Consider the following 15663-nt stretch of genomic DNA (forward strand, 5'->3'; position numbering starts at 1 on the left):
GGTCTATATTTCTATCCTCTTTGTTTAATTCTCCCTAGAAGCCAGGGAGTTCCCCTAATGCAACAAAGACGGTGGCAGGAGGCATGCTTGAGAACCAGGGGTAAGCACCATCGGCACCTAGCACTGTCTTTGCGAGCAGCCTCAGATGATGCTTAGTGGTCAAACAACGCTTTGGGGAGTGTGCAGGATCGGCTCACTGCACTGCTGCATCCCACCCTCCCCGTGACAAAACCGTGTGACAAGCAGGCATGCAGCGCTCACCCTGCCGGGGACCGCACTGCCTCTTGGTTAAACTGGGAGCCAAGAGGAGAAGGAAAACCTGGGCCAGCCCTGCCCCATGCACAGTTATTTCGTGGGGAGGACAGAGGGCAAGGCAGAGAGGAGCATCTCGTGCAGTGTGGCAGTCCCCACAGTCCTCCGCTGTCACCACTCCTGACCTTGCAGCTTACTGATGTGTGTCTGGGGATTCAGAGTCACAGACGGTTGCCAGAGTCCGAATTTCACACAACCCGGCAGAAAGTAAAAAATGTCTGGTTTTGGACTGAACTTTCCCTTCGCAACCATGACAAAGTGACTGTGCGATCTGACACAAGCGATGTTCATGCCACTGAGATGCAGGACATGTCACGGCTTTGAAACAGTCATGCTGCAACACTTTATTAAAGCGGTTTGTCAGCTGATCACAACTGTTGCAATACATATTGTTGTTTTACTAACAAATTATTTTGAGATAAATGCGCACTTGAGGTATTTTGCAAGATTTTACAGAACATCATGTATTAGGCACGCTAAAAATGGATATTAAAACTTGTCTAAACATTTATGTCTTTATGTCAAAGGTCATGTTTAGACTCTAAAAAATAAAAATAGTTTTCAAGGGTAAAACTCTGGGTATTTGTAGTTCCTCCTACAATTCAGGTCAGAAATACCTCTCTTCTCAAGATTCATGAAATCTCTATTAATCTGGTAGCACCATGCACAGTGCAAAACCACAACAGAGCCTACTCCCCTCTGCAGCCTGCTGGATGGGAACCTGCAGACTAGGGAGGTGCAATGTATCTACTATTTGTACATGCTCTGAAGATCTGCCTCAGTAATGATCCCACCTGCAAACGTCCTCTGCAGTTGGATCCGGTGAATACCTAACAAGGCATGGAGATTAGCGCTGATCATAAAAAACAAGGAACCACTTTATATAAAAATAAAATTAAACACATTTAGTACAAAGACAGCTATTTTCCTTTCCGGCCCATCAGGCACAGAAAGTTTGATAATGTCCAAAACGCTTTGATGAAACTGGTAATGGAAGCAATGACTTTGATCCCATGCAAAGAAGCCACTAATCAAGGGGGAGCACTCTTACACATATTTTGACTATACATTGTAAAAGTATATCAAATACAAGAAGTTAATGAGGATTCGGCTGTAGATAAACAACGTTGAGCTGACAATGTTGTATTTACTTTTCTGCTGACAGCTATTTTGTTTCTTGCTTATAGATCTCTTTGGTTCTGTGCTTCTAAAAATATGCAAAAACTGCTAAGCCGTTGAAGAAGTCACCAAAGAAGCTTTCCAAGTGAGCTGAAGAATACATGAGCCCTCTCCCTAAGATGGATTTAATTTTACTATTTTTAAATAATCACCATTATTTAAATTTTTGCTTCACAAAAGCAACTCAAATTAAAAATGGTAAAAAAGCTTATCCCATTGATACAAGTGGCATTTCCACTGCGGCTCCCACTGCCACATACAACAGCCTCTGTCCATAAATCAAGCACCCATAGGCCACCATCAGGGTGGCCACAGGCAAAGTGCCTCCTGGGAATGGTCCCTGGCCTGGGCCAGTCAATGATGTACCAGTGCCTCGGGATGCTCCTTGCCATCACTGAATCCACCTGCAGAGAGGTCACTTCCATGTCTACCCTTGCGATTTTAAGCAGAGTTAGCTTGGGTACCTAATGGGAATACTTCAAATTAATCCACCCACTGCTCGCAGCCTGACCATGCTGGCCTCGCGCAGAGCTCAGGAGCAACCACTTCAGCCTGATGCTTTCCTCCAGCTACTGCAAGAAAACCGCTCATGCAGACACAGGTAAGTTCCTCCTTCCTTCCAGTCGAGAAATGACTCCAAAATCTTACTACAGTGACAAATAGTTATGAGAAAAAAACCAACTTCGAAACAAATACATTTCTTATGTCCACAAGCTTCACATCTGAAGTGCTTTGGATGAGTTGGATAAAGCTCGTCACAGTTGCTACTACTATTTTAGAGGAAATCTCAAAATTTATTTAAATTTTAAATTAGATGAAAATAATACTGATTGAAAACAGTATTTTTTTAAATATTCATGAATGGACTATCTGAAAGGATTGAGGTTGGAAAACTTTCTTTTAGAATTTTAGTTACATTTTGCATTTCATCTTCTCTTTCCTTTTTAGGTGTTTATGCTGTTTCAAGGCATGCAGGTAGTCACAGGTACTTACAGGTCCTGAAATAATATACAAATAATTCACTGATACAATCCACATGCAATAATATGGTAATTCATTTAAGGGAAAACAGATGGTTCATTTCATCTTTACTAGTTTGTGGTGTGGAAAACTTAAAATCTTTATACTACATATTCTGTACCACTATTAATGATAGGGCATAGGCCAAGGAAATGAGATAACCATTCCATTATTTTACTTTTAAATCTCTGCATGTAACAGCTAAGAGGTACTGACTGTGTCTCCTATTTGTGTCCCACGAAACAAGAGAAATTTGTTGTTGAAATGCTGGCTGTCACTACTAACATGTCACAATATAAGGAAATAGGAATAAAAAAAACTCATGAAAGGCAATTCAAACTAATTCTAAATTGAAGTTTTCAGAACAAAACATTTTCCAGAAAGAGAAATTCCTTTGGATTTTTTTTGTTTCAAACATTATTTAATTCAGTTCAGTAATTCATCAAAAAAAATGAGTTTTATTGAAATAGCATTTCATCATTGAAAAAGCTGTTTTCAAGAAAAAAGTCTGTCCACTCCTAGAGGTGAAACAAAGTGTATTACGGCCCATTAACCCTCTCACTGAAATACTGGTGAAATTCTCATTTGTAAAACAATAAACAGTGATAGGGTCTTTTCTTGTTTCCTTTCTTTTTACAGACTGAACAAGGTTATGCAAACACCATGGTGGAATGAAGACAGCATGACAAACCGAAAATGGTCAGGAAATCCTAAATGAAAAAAATGTGCCATCTTTTAATCTCTTTGAAGTGTCTTCCAGCTCCCACTGCCCAGCAGTGGTACGTAAGAGAGCAAGAATCTCCCAGCTGCAACAACTACAAAGGACGATGACTTGAAACTGGAAAATCTCAGCCGGTCTTTCCTGGTCCTGCACCCCGAGTAGCAACATCAACATGCAAAACATCAAAAAATTGAGAAATCTTGATAGTCGTTACTCTGAACGAGTCACCTACCACTGCTAGTCCACTAGATCCCGACAAGAGGAAATCCACTGGATCACCTATATGCTGCCACAGTGAGCACCGGTGCAGAGACTGCAGGTAGTATGGCCCTACAGAGGCATCATGGTTTTTGACTCAGACCACGGTGCACAAACCTTTGGAGAGACTAACCCGATCTCAGTTAGTCCTTTAAAAATACTGTAATAAACACAATGAAAAAAACCCCTCAGCATTATAATAATAGCAGGCTTGGACCCACGTGATGTTTTTCTGATGCAGTATATAGCATCTGTTATCTGCCCCAGGTACATCTGAGGTGACAGTCATCAGGGTATTTATAGCCCAAGGAAAAGGAATGAAGGAGGCAAAGCTCAGAACTTAAGCAACACAGCGAATCCCATTAAAGACGAACAGGCACAATGTCAGTGGCAACTTAGTCGTGGCTTTTCCTGCTTTGCCTTGGCCCTGCAGATCATGGAAGAGAAGGGCAGAGGTGGGAAGCCCCATTCCCCTCCCTGCACTTGTCCTCGGAGCAAGGCTCTGCTCCCGGGGAGAGGAAGGGAGCTCTGCACAGTGCACAGTGACTTCCAGGTGTGAGAAGGAAAAGCAGAAACTGATTTTTTAAAGAATTTTTTTAAGAGCTAGATATAGAAAAAAACTTCTAGCTGTGGATGGTTACACACTGGAACCGCTTTTGGGGAATTGCTGGTGCTGAAGGTTAATAAAAGCAGGGGACACCATTATCTCTGAGCAAAGGTCTAGTTTATACCTGTCCTGCCTTTGTCAAGAGGAACAGGTAGGGCAATCTCTGTATAACTCTTACAGGCTTGTGTTTTTAATAACTACTGATCAGAGGCCAGTCTGACTAACACAAGTGCATACCTGCATACACTGTACCTGCATCTGAGATAACTTGGTGAAATATTTCTGCTAATGGAAGCACTTTCCACTTCCAGTATAAATGTAGTATAGATACCTGTAAAAAGCCGCACCAAGACACTCTAACTGCATAACCTCAGGTGCATTCCTGGAAGCCTGAGTCAAAATCTAGCACTCGCACCCCTAAAACTAGGCTTGCGCTTTGGCTGTTGAAGCCCCAGTGCTGGGGCACGGCTGCCCTAATTCCTGACGTCTCTGCAGCCCCTTGGCCTGGCAGAGGAAAATGGTAGCCAGGTCCCTATTCCCGGAGAAGGGGTGGCACTGAGGCTCACCTCTCCCTGCTCCAGCCTACAGGCTGCTTGAACGCAAAGCTCAACATTTTTCCTGGCTTGAGATTTCCCGGCTGGGCTTGGACCTGCCTTGTCCCTGCAGATGTGCCCAGTGGCTGGTGGGCTGCGGCTGGCCCTGCCTGCTGCCAGGGCCCTGTCTGCCTTGCTACTGCCTGCCTTCTCGTCGTCTGCTTCACCAGTTTTCAAATAACTTTGAAGTGTCTTGGACGTTTAACTTAAGTGTTAGAAAGTAGCTGAAACCAAGCAACAGCATGATAGCATGTCTGTGCAATAGACTTTAATAATCAGTAGGATGGGCTGGGTAAGGACTAGCATGCCAATAGCATCCCCTGGCATCCCCTCCAACCCTGTCTCCCTCCATGGCTTTCTATACTGGGACTACACTGGGAAGAGCAATCAATTCAAAAGCCACTCAGCTGATGAGCAGCAGCAGCTTTCCAGCCAGGCACCCCAGTGGGTTTGCACATGCTGTCCGGGTGAGACAGACTGGGTGAGCCACAGGGGAAACTCTGCACCCAAGGAAAACTGTGTCACCCAGAGGTGCAGTTTCATCCTACCACTGAGCAAAAGCAGCAGCTCGCTGCCAGGGGCAAGGGCAAGGTCTCACACCTTCTCCTGCCCTGCCACGTTCCCACTCCTCCATCCCTCTCCCTCCAGGCATTTCCCTCCACCTTCCTACCCCAGGGCTTCTTCCTCCCCTTTTGCATTGATTTGAGTGTCATCTAAGAGAATTCAACCCACTTCCACCAGAAAAAAAAAGGCTGTTCTCTTTTCTCTCATGAGTTACACATCTGAGGTGCTAGGAAGTACAAACATCGGAAGAGCTCCAGAAAACATGGCACTCCAAACACTATCAGAAGCAGAAACAGGAAAACATTAACGAAGTTGACCACACAGTGCTTAAAGTTCATAACTGAGTCTTAGGCATTGTTGGTGAAAATAAACTCTACTAAGCAGGCTGTTACTGTTCTGAAGTGAAATGATAAAAATAAGGATAAAAGTTAGCCTGCTATATTTTCTGAGCGTTTATAACATGGGTAAAATATATAAGAGAACCACATATGAAAGACTTTGTATTTATTATCAAAAAATACAGCTTCATGATATAGATAAAATATATATATAAATAAAAAGGCCAGTTAAACTGTAAAAATGTCAAATAAATAACTTGAAAATTTCTTTCCCCATCAATCAATATCACTTAAGGGTATATTTTTCAGGTGTTCGCTATCCAAAGCTTATTATCTTCAATGGGAACCATGGCAAAATTGTTCATGCCACTTGAAAAATGTTCTCCTTGATGTCTCTTAATCTTTTTGCTTTATCTACTATAAATTTCTCTCTCGCTGATACACAATACAAAACTGAGCTCTTGAAGAAATAGCTTACCTGGTATAAGGAACGAAATTCAAGAGGAGCTTCTGGAAAAGTGATCAGATAGATAGAAAAACCTGACAATCATACATGTATTATGCATACACACACACAAAAAGATTAAAGTATAAAGAGGACAAAGCTGACCATGTGACAAGCAACAAATGTGCAGGGTGAGGACAGGATACGCAGCATCTTGGGTTCTCACAATCCCTACAAGTCCTCAGTAATTGTTTTGAAGCTCATTATTGGTGGACACAAACGATCCGGTCATAACCCAGAGAGTACCATAAAAATAAACGTGCAGGTTGGTTATCCCTGAGGTTTCAGCACAGGCCTCATATGGCTACACCACCTCAAATGGTAGCGACCTCCCACCGAACATCTTTGTATTGATCACAACTATAGCAAACACACGCTTCTCTGCAGAAAGCAGAGTAGTTGGTCCAGTTGGTGTTTTCAGTCCATGACAGGATGGAGGACAGCTCAAAGGAAGCTAAATGCAAGACCTGAAATAGACATTTTCAGGAGATACTTGTGGCACTCTGCAAAATCCCAGAGAGGGTGAGGTTGGAAGGCACCTCTGGAGATCATCTAGTCCAAACTCCTGCTCAGAGCAGGCTCAACTGTAGCAGGTTGCTCAAGACTTTGCCTAATGGGTTTTGAATATCTCCAAGGATGGAGACTCCACAACCTCTCTGGGCACATGCTCAGTCACCCTCACAGTAAAAAACTTTTTTCTTATGTTTAAATGGAATTTCCTGTGTTTCAGTTTGTGCCCATTGCCTCCAGTCCTGTCACAGGGCACCACTGAAAAGAGCCTGGCTCCATCTTCATTACGCCCCCCATCAGATATTCATATACACTGATAAGATCCCCCCAAGTCTTTTACTCTCCAGGCTGAACTGTTCCTCTCAGCCTCTCCCCATACCAGCGATGCTCCAGTCCTTTAATCATCTTTATGGCCCTTTGCTGGGCTCGCTCCAGTATGTTGATGTCTCCTCTTATACTGGCCAGCCCAGAACTGGACCCAGTACTCCAGATGTGTCTCACCAGTGCTCAGTAGAGAGGAAGGATCACCTCCCTTGACCTGCTGGCAACACTCCTAATGCAGCCCAGGATGCTGCTGGCTTTTTTGCTGCAAGGGCACATGCACCAGGGCTGCCACTGCACAGTGACCCTAACCTGACTGGAGAAACCAGCTCAATTGCAACTATGGTTTTATTAAAGGCTGCCGAAGGCCAGGTCAAGGAGGAAATCTGGCATCTTCTCAAGGAGCAGGAAATTCTTCTCTGACTCAGTTCCTCCGTAAGAAATGGGATAATTTCACTATCTTCTGCAGTCAGCAAGCCTCTCCATTCACCAGCAGTATCAGTAAAAACCACAGAGGAAATTCTTTGTCTCTACTAAGTGACTGAAATAGATGTGTTTTTTAAACCTGAATCCCTGCGCTAATTTAGTGTGGGACATGGCTGTGTATCCAAAGAGCCAGTAACAAGAAGCAGGATGTGAAAGCTGGGAGAATGACTGGGAGGGACAAAACCTTCTTTGCTGCAAGAGACAATGAGACGTGGAAATCTATCTCAGCATAAAGACCAAATACGTAAGGGAACAAACAGCGAATGACCCAGGCACAGTTATGATGTCCACAAAGCTAGTATCTAATACTCCCTAATCCGCTCAAAGCGTTCCCGGCTCCACCGGTACATTGGCTTCTGCAGCCTGCAGAGTCCAGCCCTTTGGCCCCAACCTCTACCAGGTCTGCCTCGCCATGCAAGCCATGCCCTCCTTTTGGCATCAGCTGGTTCAAATGGCTCGTTCTTTTGCCCTTTCTGCCCATTTTAGGCGCTGTCTAGTCCTTTGTCCAGGTGACTGGAAGAACCACTCACATTCTGCAGGTTTCTTCTTCCATTCTCTCTATGATCACTTCATCTTACAACTCCACAGAGGTAAATGGCTTGAATCATCTCCTCTCAGCCTACTAAGTCCTGTAGCATATCTATGGAGAGAGTTGCAATTCTTGATGCATAGTTCACCATACCACAGTGCTGCCAGTATGACTGTTCAATTAAGATGAGAACAGTAGCAACCTGCACGCAACGGGTTCATGTGGGAACGGGAACGTCATGAAATGGGAACGGGAACTAAAAATGCCACCAGGACATCGGTCTCTGTGCATGGCTGGAGTACCAGCTGCAATGCTACCATCTCTGTAAATAGTCATCTTCATAAAAAGCCTGCTTATTTTTAGAAACATGTTGCCTTCTCCTGTGATTATCTAGAAAGCAAAATATGAAACAGAGCTCACATTTCTGTTCCAAGTAACAAATTCTGGCTTCTGCTACCTCTAATTAAACCACAAAAGTTTTGGTCCTAGACACTTACTTTCCACCATTTGCAGTTTGACAGGTTTTGTTCATGTTTTTTTCCTAAAATGATATTCTAGTTGAAATTTCTTATGCATGAAAGAATTTAACTTGAGTGAAATTCTCTATAATCTTTGCCCTTAGCATTTTTTTCAGAAGATTTTTGAGCTCAGCAACAGAAAGCCAGTCTTGGTTTAAAACTTTATATGTACAATAATGCTTCTGACACATCAGAAGAATTGGAATTATTTCTGTATTTGAAAGCAGCATGCCCAACATTCACAAGATGCTTGTTTCCCCTCATTTTAGGAAGATGATTCAAACTGCAAGTTCCAAATGCACACAGGTGTTGATATTTGATCGTACCATCATTTTCACAGGTGCCAGCAATTTTAAATGACTTTAAAAACTGAGAGAGGTGTGAAGAATAATCTGGCTTGGGATTCTTCCAGCCTCAGAGATCTTTCTGTGTGAATAGTCTGACTATTCTCTGAGGACTTGGGGAAACTCAGAACCGCTCAGTGTCTGCTTCTCAGAATAACTGCTCTTAACACGACTGCTATCTGCACTGTTATTTAAAAAGTGTTTATTAACTATAAGGTGAATATATATAAGTGGAAAGGCACCCTATCACCACTTGGTGATACACCCAGAAAGCCAGGTGCAGAATATGTTAGCACCTGCACATGGTTTATCTCTTCCAGCTCTAAAAATTATCCAGGATAACTTTTGGCAATTCTTGAATGAAAGATCTTTTTAAGAAAACAAAGCCAGCGCATTTTGACTATCCAACTACATGGCCAGCAAGTCACTAACAGAAGAAAGGGTTTCTCCCACAGCCCCATAGCTGTCCTCTTCCTTTTGAAGAAAAGCTCCCTGGGTCAATATTGTGTGGATTTCTCTTTCATTGGAGGCCAATATCCTGAGGAGCTTTCCTCATGAGTAGTCCTTACTCCTGGGTGTAGTTACACTGCGCTCACTAGAAGAACTGGTGTGAACTTGGTGTATGTCACACCATACACCTCTCACCTGGAGAGTTTTATGAATCATCACACACCGTATCATTACCTATGTTTGAGTTAGTTACCTGGTTGTGATGGAGCTTTCCTCCTAAGCCTCCAATTTTCAGTGGCTTATGCCCTCCTGAAGCAGTTACTTTCAAAGATTAATTCAGCTGTGCTTGTTCTCAGCTCAGCAACTCTGAAAAGTCTGAAAAAATAATGTTCTTCTTTTGCTGTGGCTTGGATGTTCTCAATATATGAAATAACTAATTTGGTTTTCATGTATAAGCATCTTCAGTAAAAATAAAAAATAAAAGGAAATCAAATCTTGCCTATTCTTACCCAAAAGTATTTTCTTTCAGTTGGAATTAATTATGAAGAACAGGTTTTGGGTTTTGTTTGGTTTGTGGGGTTTTTTTAGATAGATCATCTGTTTGCACAGAAAACCATTAGGAAATCTTATTCAAGATCCCATAGCTAACATAGTGTCCTGTGTGCCTGTGGTGTAGAAAGTCTTTTACTACATGATCACAGACCACTGTTGCACATTCATCAATAAATATGGCACCAAACTGTACACTCCTTAGTATATGAAATAATAAAGTCCGCAAAGCCTCTTCATGGTAATTTACTCAGATTACAGGCATCTTTGATATATTTTAATAACTTTTTAATATGAGAAAAACTTTCTATAACCATTTATTTTAGTGTTTCACTTCATTGTGGCAGAAAAGTTGTGAAAAGGTCCTATCCGTCCTGGTTTGAGTCTCCATCATGAAGTAACAATGTTAGTCACCTTTTTTTTTTTTTTTTTTTTTTCAGTGAGACCACATTAAAGGGATATAAGCAGAATCAGGCATAAGGTTGAGTCCCAATATAAGCATCATCTGAGGAATGGGAAACTCCGAAGTATACTCTCAGCTAATTGATGAGTTTGTGGGGCACTGAATAGAACTGATCCACTGAAACTTTCCCTTTTAAGACAACAGGGTACTCTCCTGCTCCTCAGGATGTCTTTTGGGTGACTGATACTCAGAATCCCTGCCATTAAGTTTAAGAAGGTGAATCTGGTCGTCGGATGTGCTCACTCTTAACAAGCTGTACACAGTACACAGTGCTGTGCCGTGTCTAGTCCAGTGTCACTGTGTATCTGCCAGAGAAAAAGAGGGTGTTTTTTTCTGCAAGGCACGCTGGAAGATATGGAGGCATTCACCTATGTATTATTACTAAAGTAATGCCTAGGAGCCTTGACTAAAATTGAGGTACAGCTGTGCTGAGCACCCCACAGAAGTTCTATTACTGTCTAACGTGGCATGGTTGGAAAAGGATAAAAGCACAAAACCACTCTAACTCCATTTTGAAAACTGAAAATCCGGCCTGGGAAGGACTGGCAAACCCTCAAAGCAAGTCTATGACAGCCTCAGGACAGAAAGATTTCCCAAGGCTCACTCTAGTGCCTTAACTCCAGAACAATCCCACTTCTCCAAAGCATCACTGGGAACTCCAATATCTGGTAGAGGTATAATTCCACCAATTTTTAAAAATTTCTTGGCTAATTTTACCTTTCTGAACACTGGTGGAAGTCTGTATAGTAGTTTTAGAGGGGGCATTGGCAAAATGGTGCCAAAGAAAAACATTTACTGAAAGTTTCCTTTTACAGAGGAAGAGTAATTTCAGGATGGAAAGGACACAACACGTGTTGGTGCGAGTAAGACTAACTAAAATCAGAAAACATACCCCAAAATGAGTGATTAACAGTGACATACTAAGTAACATGCTCAAATGAAATAATTCAGTGCATTCCCATTGCTGCCCTGGAGGATATTAGGTGACTGCTCATATCTGCACGAGGTGGTGATCGGATTGATCAGCACTAGCACGATTTACCAGAGTACGGATCCCAGAGGTACGAGAGCAAGTCCAATCAAAATGAAAATGTCACACAACGTTGTGACACAACTTATACCCAAATACTATAAACAACAAATACATATATAATTAGTGCTTGGTTGATTTTATTGGTGTTGTAGACATCGAACAGTGCAGTCTGATAGCCCATGTTTTGGCCTATGTCTGAAACAATAAAAGAATTATATTAATCTCCCCCGAAATAAATTATTCACATCTTCTTTATTAGTTTTGGCTCACAGATACGCACTGTCTCTGCCAGCTCTGCAGCCCTCGTGTTAGGAAGGACTAAGCTTCGGACTCATTCCTTTCCTCAGACACTTCACATTCAGCAGCAGATCAACCTCACCCTTGCACGCTTTACATGCAGAATTTATTACGGCAGTGAAATACAACTTATTCTACTGTTGTTCCAAAAGAATTGTACTATTTAAAAAAATCAAATAAGCACCTTCCCTCCCAAAGACTGCTACATCTTCCCTATCTGTAGACGTGATTTTCAAGGTAGTTCAACCTATTTTGATACCTAAATAGGGCTAGACTTTCAAAAGTCTTCCATATCCAGCAGCTCTTATTATAGCCAGATTTTCTAAAGAATTCAAGCATCACAGTGCCAAGTTCTTTGGAAAAAAAGTCATTTACTGTAGTGCTGACCAGGGAGCTGGGCTCTTTTGAAAATCTGGCCCTGATATTGAGTGCTATGCTCTTGTAAAGTCTTCAGACTTTAACCGGTCTGATTCCTCCAGGATTTACACACAAAGCCAGTGATGTCTACCACTATGGACATCTGGGAAATAGATACAATACAAGCCCAATTCTTTCTTTATATTAGTTGGCAAGAATAATATTAAAAAAAAAAAAGGATTCCTAAGCATCAGATATGAATATTTTATTTTCTCCGTGCAGAGAGAAAACAACTCAACAGTTTTAGTATTTTACAGGGCACTGGAACTTTACACTCTGATACTAAAAAAGTAACAATGCAATATAGTGCAACAAGTTCATGCCATGAACATCCATGGGAAATCAGCTAAGTGGTCGGCTCTTTCCCCTATAATCCTCTAAAATCATAGAACCATTAAAATTCAATATTATTGTGTTTATATTAGTAGTAGTATTACACATTGGGGGCTAGATTTAGGCTTTCCAGCCTTCAACCAGTTCACTGAAACTTGAAACAAAAGCGGTGAAAATCTGTGTCTTTGCAGAAGGCAAAAGCAAGAAAACAATGTGAAAGAAGCAGCACGAGTGCCAGCTTCTGGGAGTACAAGAATTAGAGAATCCCAGCCTAATCTGTTCCCAAGTACGCTACTCACAACATGATGTCTAAGGATTTGTTTTAAGCCCTTCCCAAAGTGTCTGTCATCCCATTTCCTTGTCTCCAGCAAATGTATTATGTAACTGTAAATAAATGTTCAAACGAGTTTAGCAGTTGTCAGGATGTTTTGAATTTGAGCATGACAGCTTTTTTCCCTTAAGTTTAATTTAAGAAGTTGCATTTGTGGCCATTTTACTATATACTTAATTTTTAACGTCACAGATTCCTCATGCTGCTCCTTTCTTGGGATTACAAAATTGATCCTTATAAGGTAAGCCCTGAAAGAAAAACTTGGAAAAATGGAGATGCATTTGACTATCTTTTTTTCTTTTGACCCACAGGACCTCCCAGTCAGCTCCCGTTATTGAAGATGAACTGGTTTTATCACTTTTCTCTCAATACAACCTTTTGCTTTCACCTCAGGTACAATTCCTGTACAAGTCTTACTTCTATTACTATTAAAAGGGCAAAGTGAAACAGAAAAAAAAAAATCTTAAAGAACTTTTTACTGTCTTATCTCTTCTTCACCCACTACTTTTGGATGTGCAAGTAAATGACAGTTCCCTTTCACTCTTAACCGCCCAGCATGTGATATGCTGCAGAACAAGGCAGAGATGTGAGCTACCTGGAACTATACCTGTTCTCTGCGTTTTGACAGCAACATGTCACAGTAGGGACCCAGTCATGGGATTATTGGAAGCCTGCAATTCCAATAGCCCTTGGCAGAATGCAGACAGTATTGAAATCATATACTGCTGCACACAGTGTCTGGGGGATTTCCCTCTTCAAATCTTGCTACAAGTGGATTTTCAAATGTTTGCACAGATTTTGAAAAAAATGTTCCCATATAAAACTGGCTACTTCTTATACAGCAAAAAAAGCAGAAAAGGAACGACTGAATCAGCCTGTGATCCTGAAATAACGTAAGTTATAAAAAACCTAACATAAAATGTGTAGCTAACAAAACGGATGTACACACGATGTTATCAAATTAATTAATCTCCTCCACAGTACTACAAATAATCTGTTTCCAAGTTTTAAACTGTTTTAATTCAATGCGTAGGAATATATTTCCACCAGGTCTGTCATTCTGCTGTGATTACGAGAAACAAGTATGCCAGTATGGTAGAGGAATCTTTAAAAATATTTACACACTTCCATCCCCAGCTTCCCATATCCAGTATTTTAATGCAAGCTACTAATCATCTCATTCACAACTACTGTTGATCTAATTTCCTCAAGTACTTAATGGTAGCTATTATGATAACCAAGGATGATGGGACTAGATCCCTAAGAGACAAGGTCAGATCAGTAAAATTAGCCATCTGGCCAGTAAGGACTTTAAGCTCAGGCTGCATTTAAGTATTAAGTTTCCAACTGTACAGGCATTTTTTTTTCCTCACAAGAGCAAGAGAATGCACAATACTGACTCTAAAAAAACAGCAATACAAATCTTTTAACACTATAGAATAGATACAAAAAGGGTCTGATCCTGCAAACACTTTGTGAGCTGAGGCAGAATTTACTAAACTTCTTATATTTTCCATTGATCTGACACCAGTGAAGTTAGTGATAAAAATTGGTGTTGGCCTCAAAGACTCCAGGCTAGTCTCAGTGTTTGAAACGGTCCTGGGTGTCAATATTTACTCTAAGCATTACAATTTTTTAAGTATGCAAAATGTCAAACTTCACCATGCACTCTGTCCCATCTCACTGTTTACATTTTCCCTTACTGTTTCATATGCTGCAGACTGCAAGGCCTGTAAAAGCTGCTGAGAGTCCAGGTTTTTAACTTTCAACCACTAAGGACCACGTACCACCATCTCGATCAACAAGCAAAACCCCATGACAGCCACGGGAATTCTCCCGCAGGTTCCAGGTAACGCTCAGCCAGAAGCAGGACCTTGAAGCCCCTCACATCATGCTTGGTACAGAACAACTACATTTTTTGATGAAATTATTACCTCCCTAGACATTTTTCTTTCACATTTACTGCTCTATGTCTTACGTTATTTGCTACCACACACGTAAATGTCACAGCCAAAGCACAGCCTTGCCGACAGGAAACCTCTGACTGGCACAGAGGTTCACCTGGCTCCTAACTCCTCTCACGCAGCACCACAGGTTACAGGCTCCAGGGAAAAACGCATACAATTTTTGCCAGTTCCTTCCGCAGTAGCAGCAGTCGGGTCCTGGTCTGTAACTTGAGTGAACCCACCGGCACTGGGCATAAAATGCCAGAGAAAATGGACCGTACACTGATTCTGCAACTTCACCGCTTCCAACGGCACGTTCCCTGCCACTAGCCTGGGCATCCTCTCCCACCCGCGGGTGGGAGGACAAAGCAGGGGCTTGCATGGAAGGGTGGGGAGCGGCGCCCGCTGCGGGCTCGGTCCGCCCGGAGCTGACGGACGAGTTCGTTTCACACGGCAGCGCCGCGACCTCACCCCAAGCTCCAGCAGCCGCCCGAGGAGCGGCCGGCGGCGGGCACTGCCCCGCACGGCTGCCCGGCTGGCGGAGCTCCCCCCTCCGCCCCGCGGCAACGCCAGTTTTAAAGGGACGCGAAACTTTGCTGGGTGCAAGCGCGGCGCTGAAAGGGCATCTCCCCCACCCTGGCACCGCCGCCCGCCCTACCTTGCCGGCGGGGGATGCTCCTCCGCGGCGCCGCCGCGCACCCGAAGCACGAAGCCAGGAGCAGCAGCAGCGAGGCGAGGCAGCGGCAGCGGCGGTGGCAGCGGCCCGGCACCTCCATGTGCGCCGCGTTCCCCGGCCGCCGCCGGAGCGGGGGAGGTGGGGGCGGGTGGCCGCGGGCGAGGGGCGCCGCCGCCGCCGCGCGTCCCCTCTGGGCGGCAGCCGGGCGGGGAGCGGGGCTGGGGCCGGCGCGGAGCGGAGCGGAGCGGCGGGGCTTGTACTCGCGCCGGGCAGGGACGGGGAGGGAAGGAAGGGAAGGGAAGGGAAAGCAAGGGAAGGGAAGGGGGGAGGAGGCTGGGTCTGCCCTCTGATGGGATTACCGCC

The 15663-nt window shown here is 43.3% G+C and overlaps 1 protein-coding gene across 3 annotated transcripts in view; it reads right to left on the reverse strand.

Annotated features, from left to right (window-relative positions):
* Positions 1–15445, reverse strand: part of EGFLAM (EGF like, fibronectin type III and laminin G domains) — a 76125-nt gene extending 60680 nt beyond the window's left edge. For all 3 annotated transcript variants that reach the window (XM_050913371.1, XM_050913372.1, XM_050913370.1), the window contains exon 1: positions 15283–15445. In XM_050913371.1, the coding sequence (XP_050769328.1) occupies positions 15283–15400 (118 nt within the window). In that variant the 5' untranslated portion in view covers positions 15401–15445. The remainder of the gene's footprint in view (positions 1–15282) is intronic.
* Between the last annotated feature and the right edge of the window lie 218 nt (positions 15446–15663).

The sequence above is a fragment of the Gymnogyps californianus genome, chromosome Z (assembly GCF_018139145.2).
Source record: "Gymnogyps californianus isolate 813 chromosome Z, ASM1813914v2, whole genome shotgun sequence".
Lineage (NCBI taxonomy): Eukaryota > Metazoa > Chordata > Aves > Accipitriformes > Cathartidae > Gymnogyps > Gymnogyps californianus.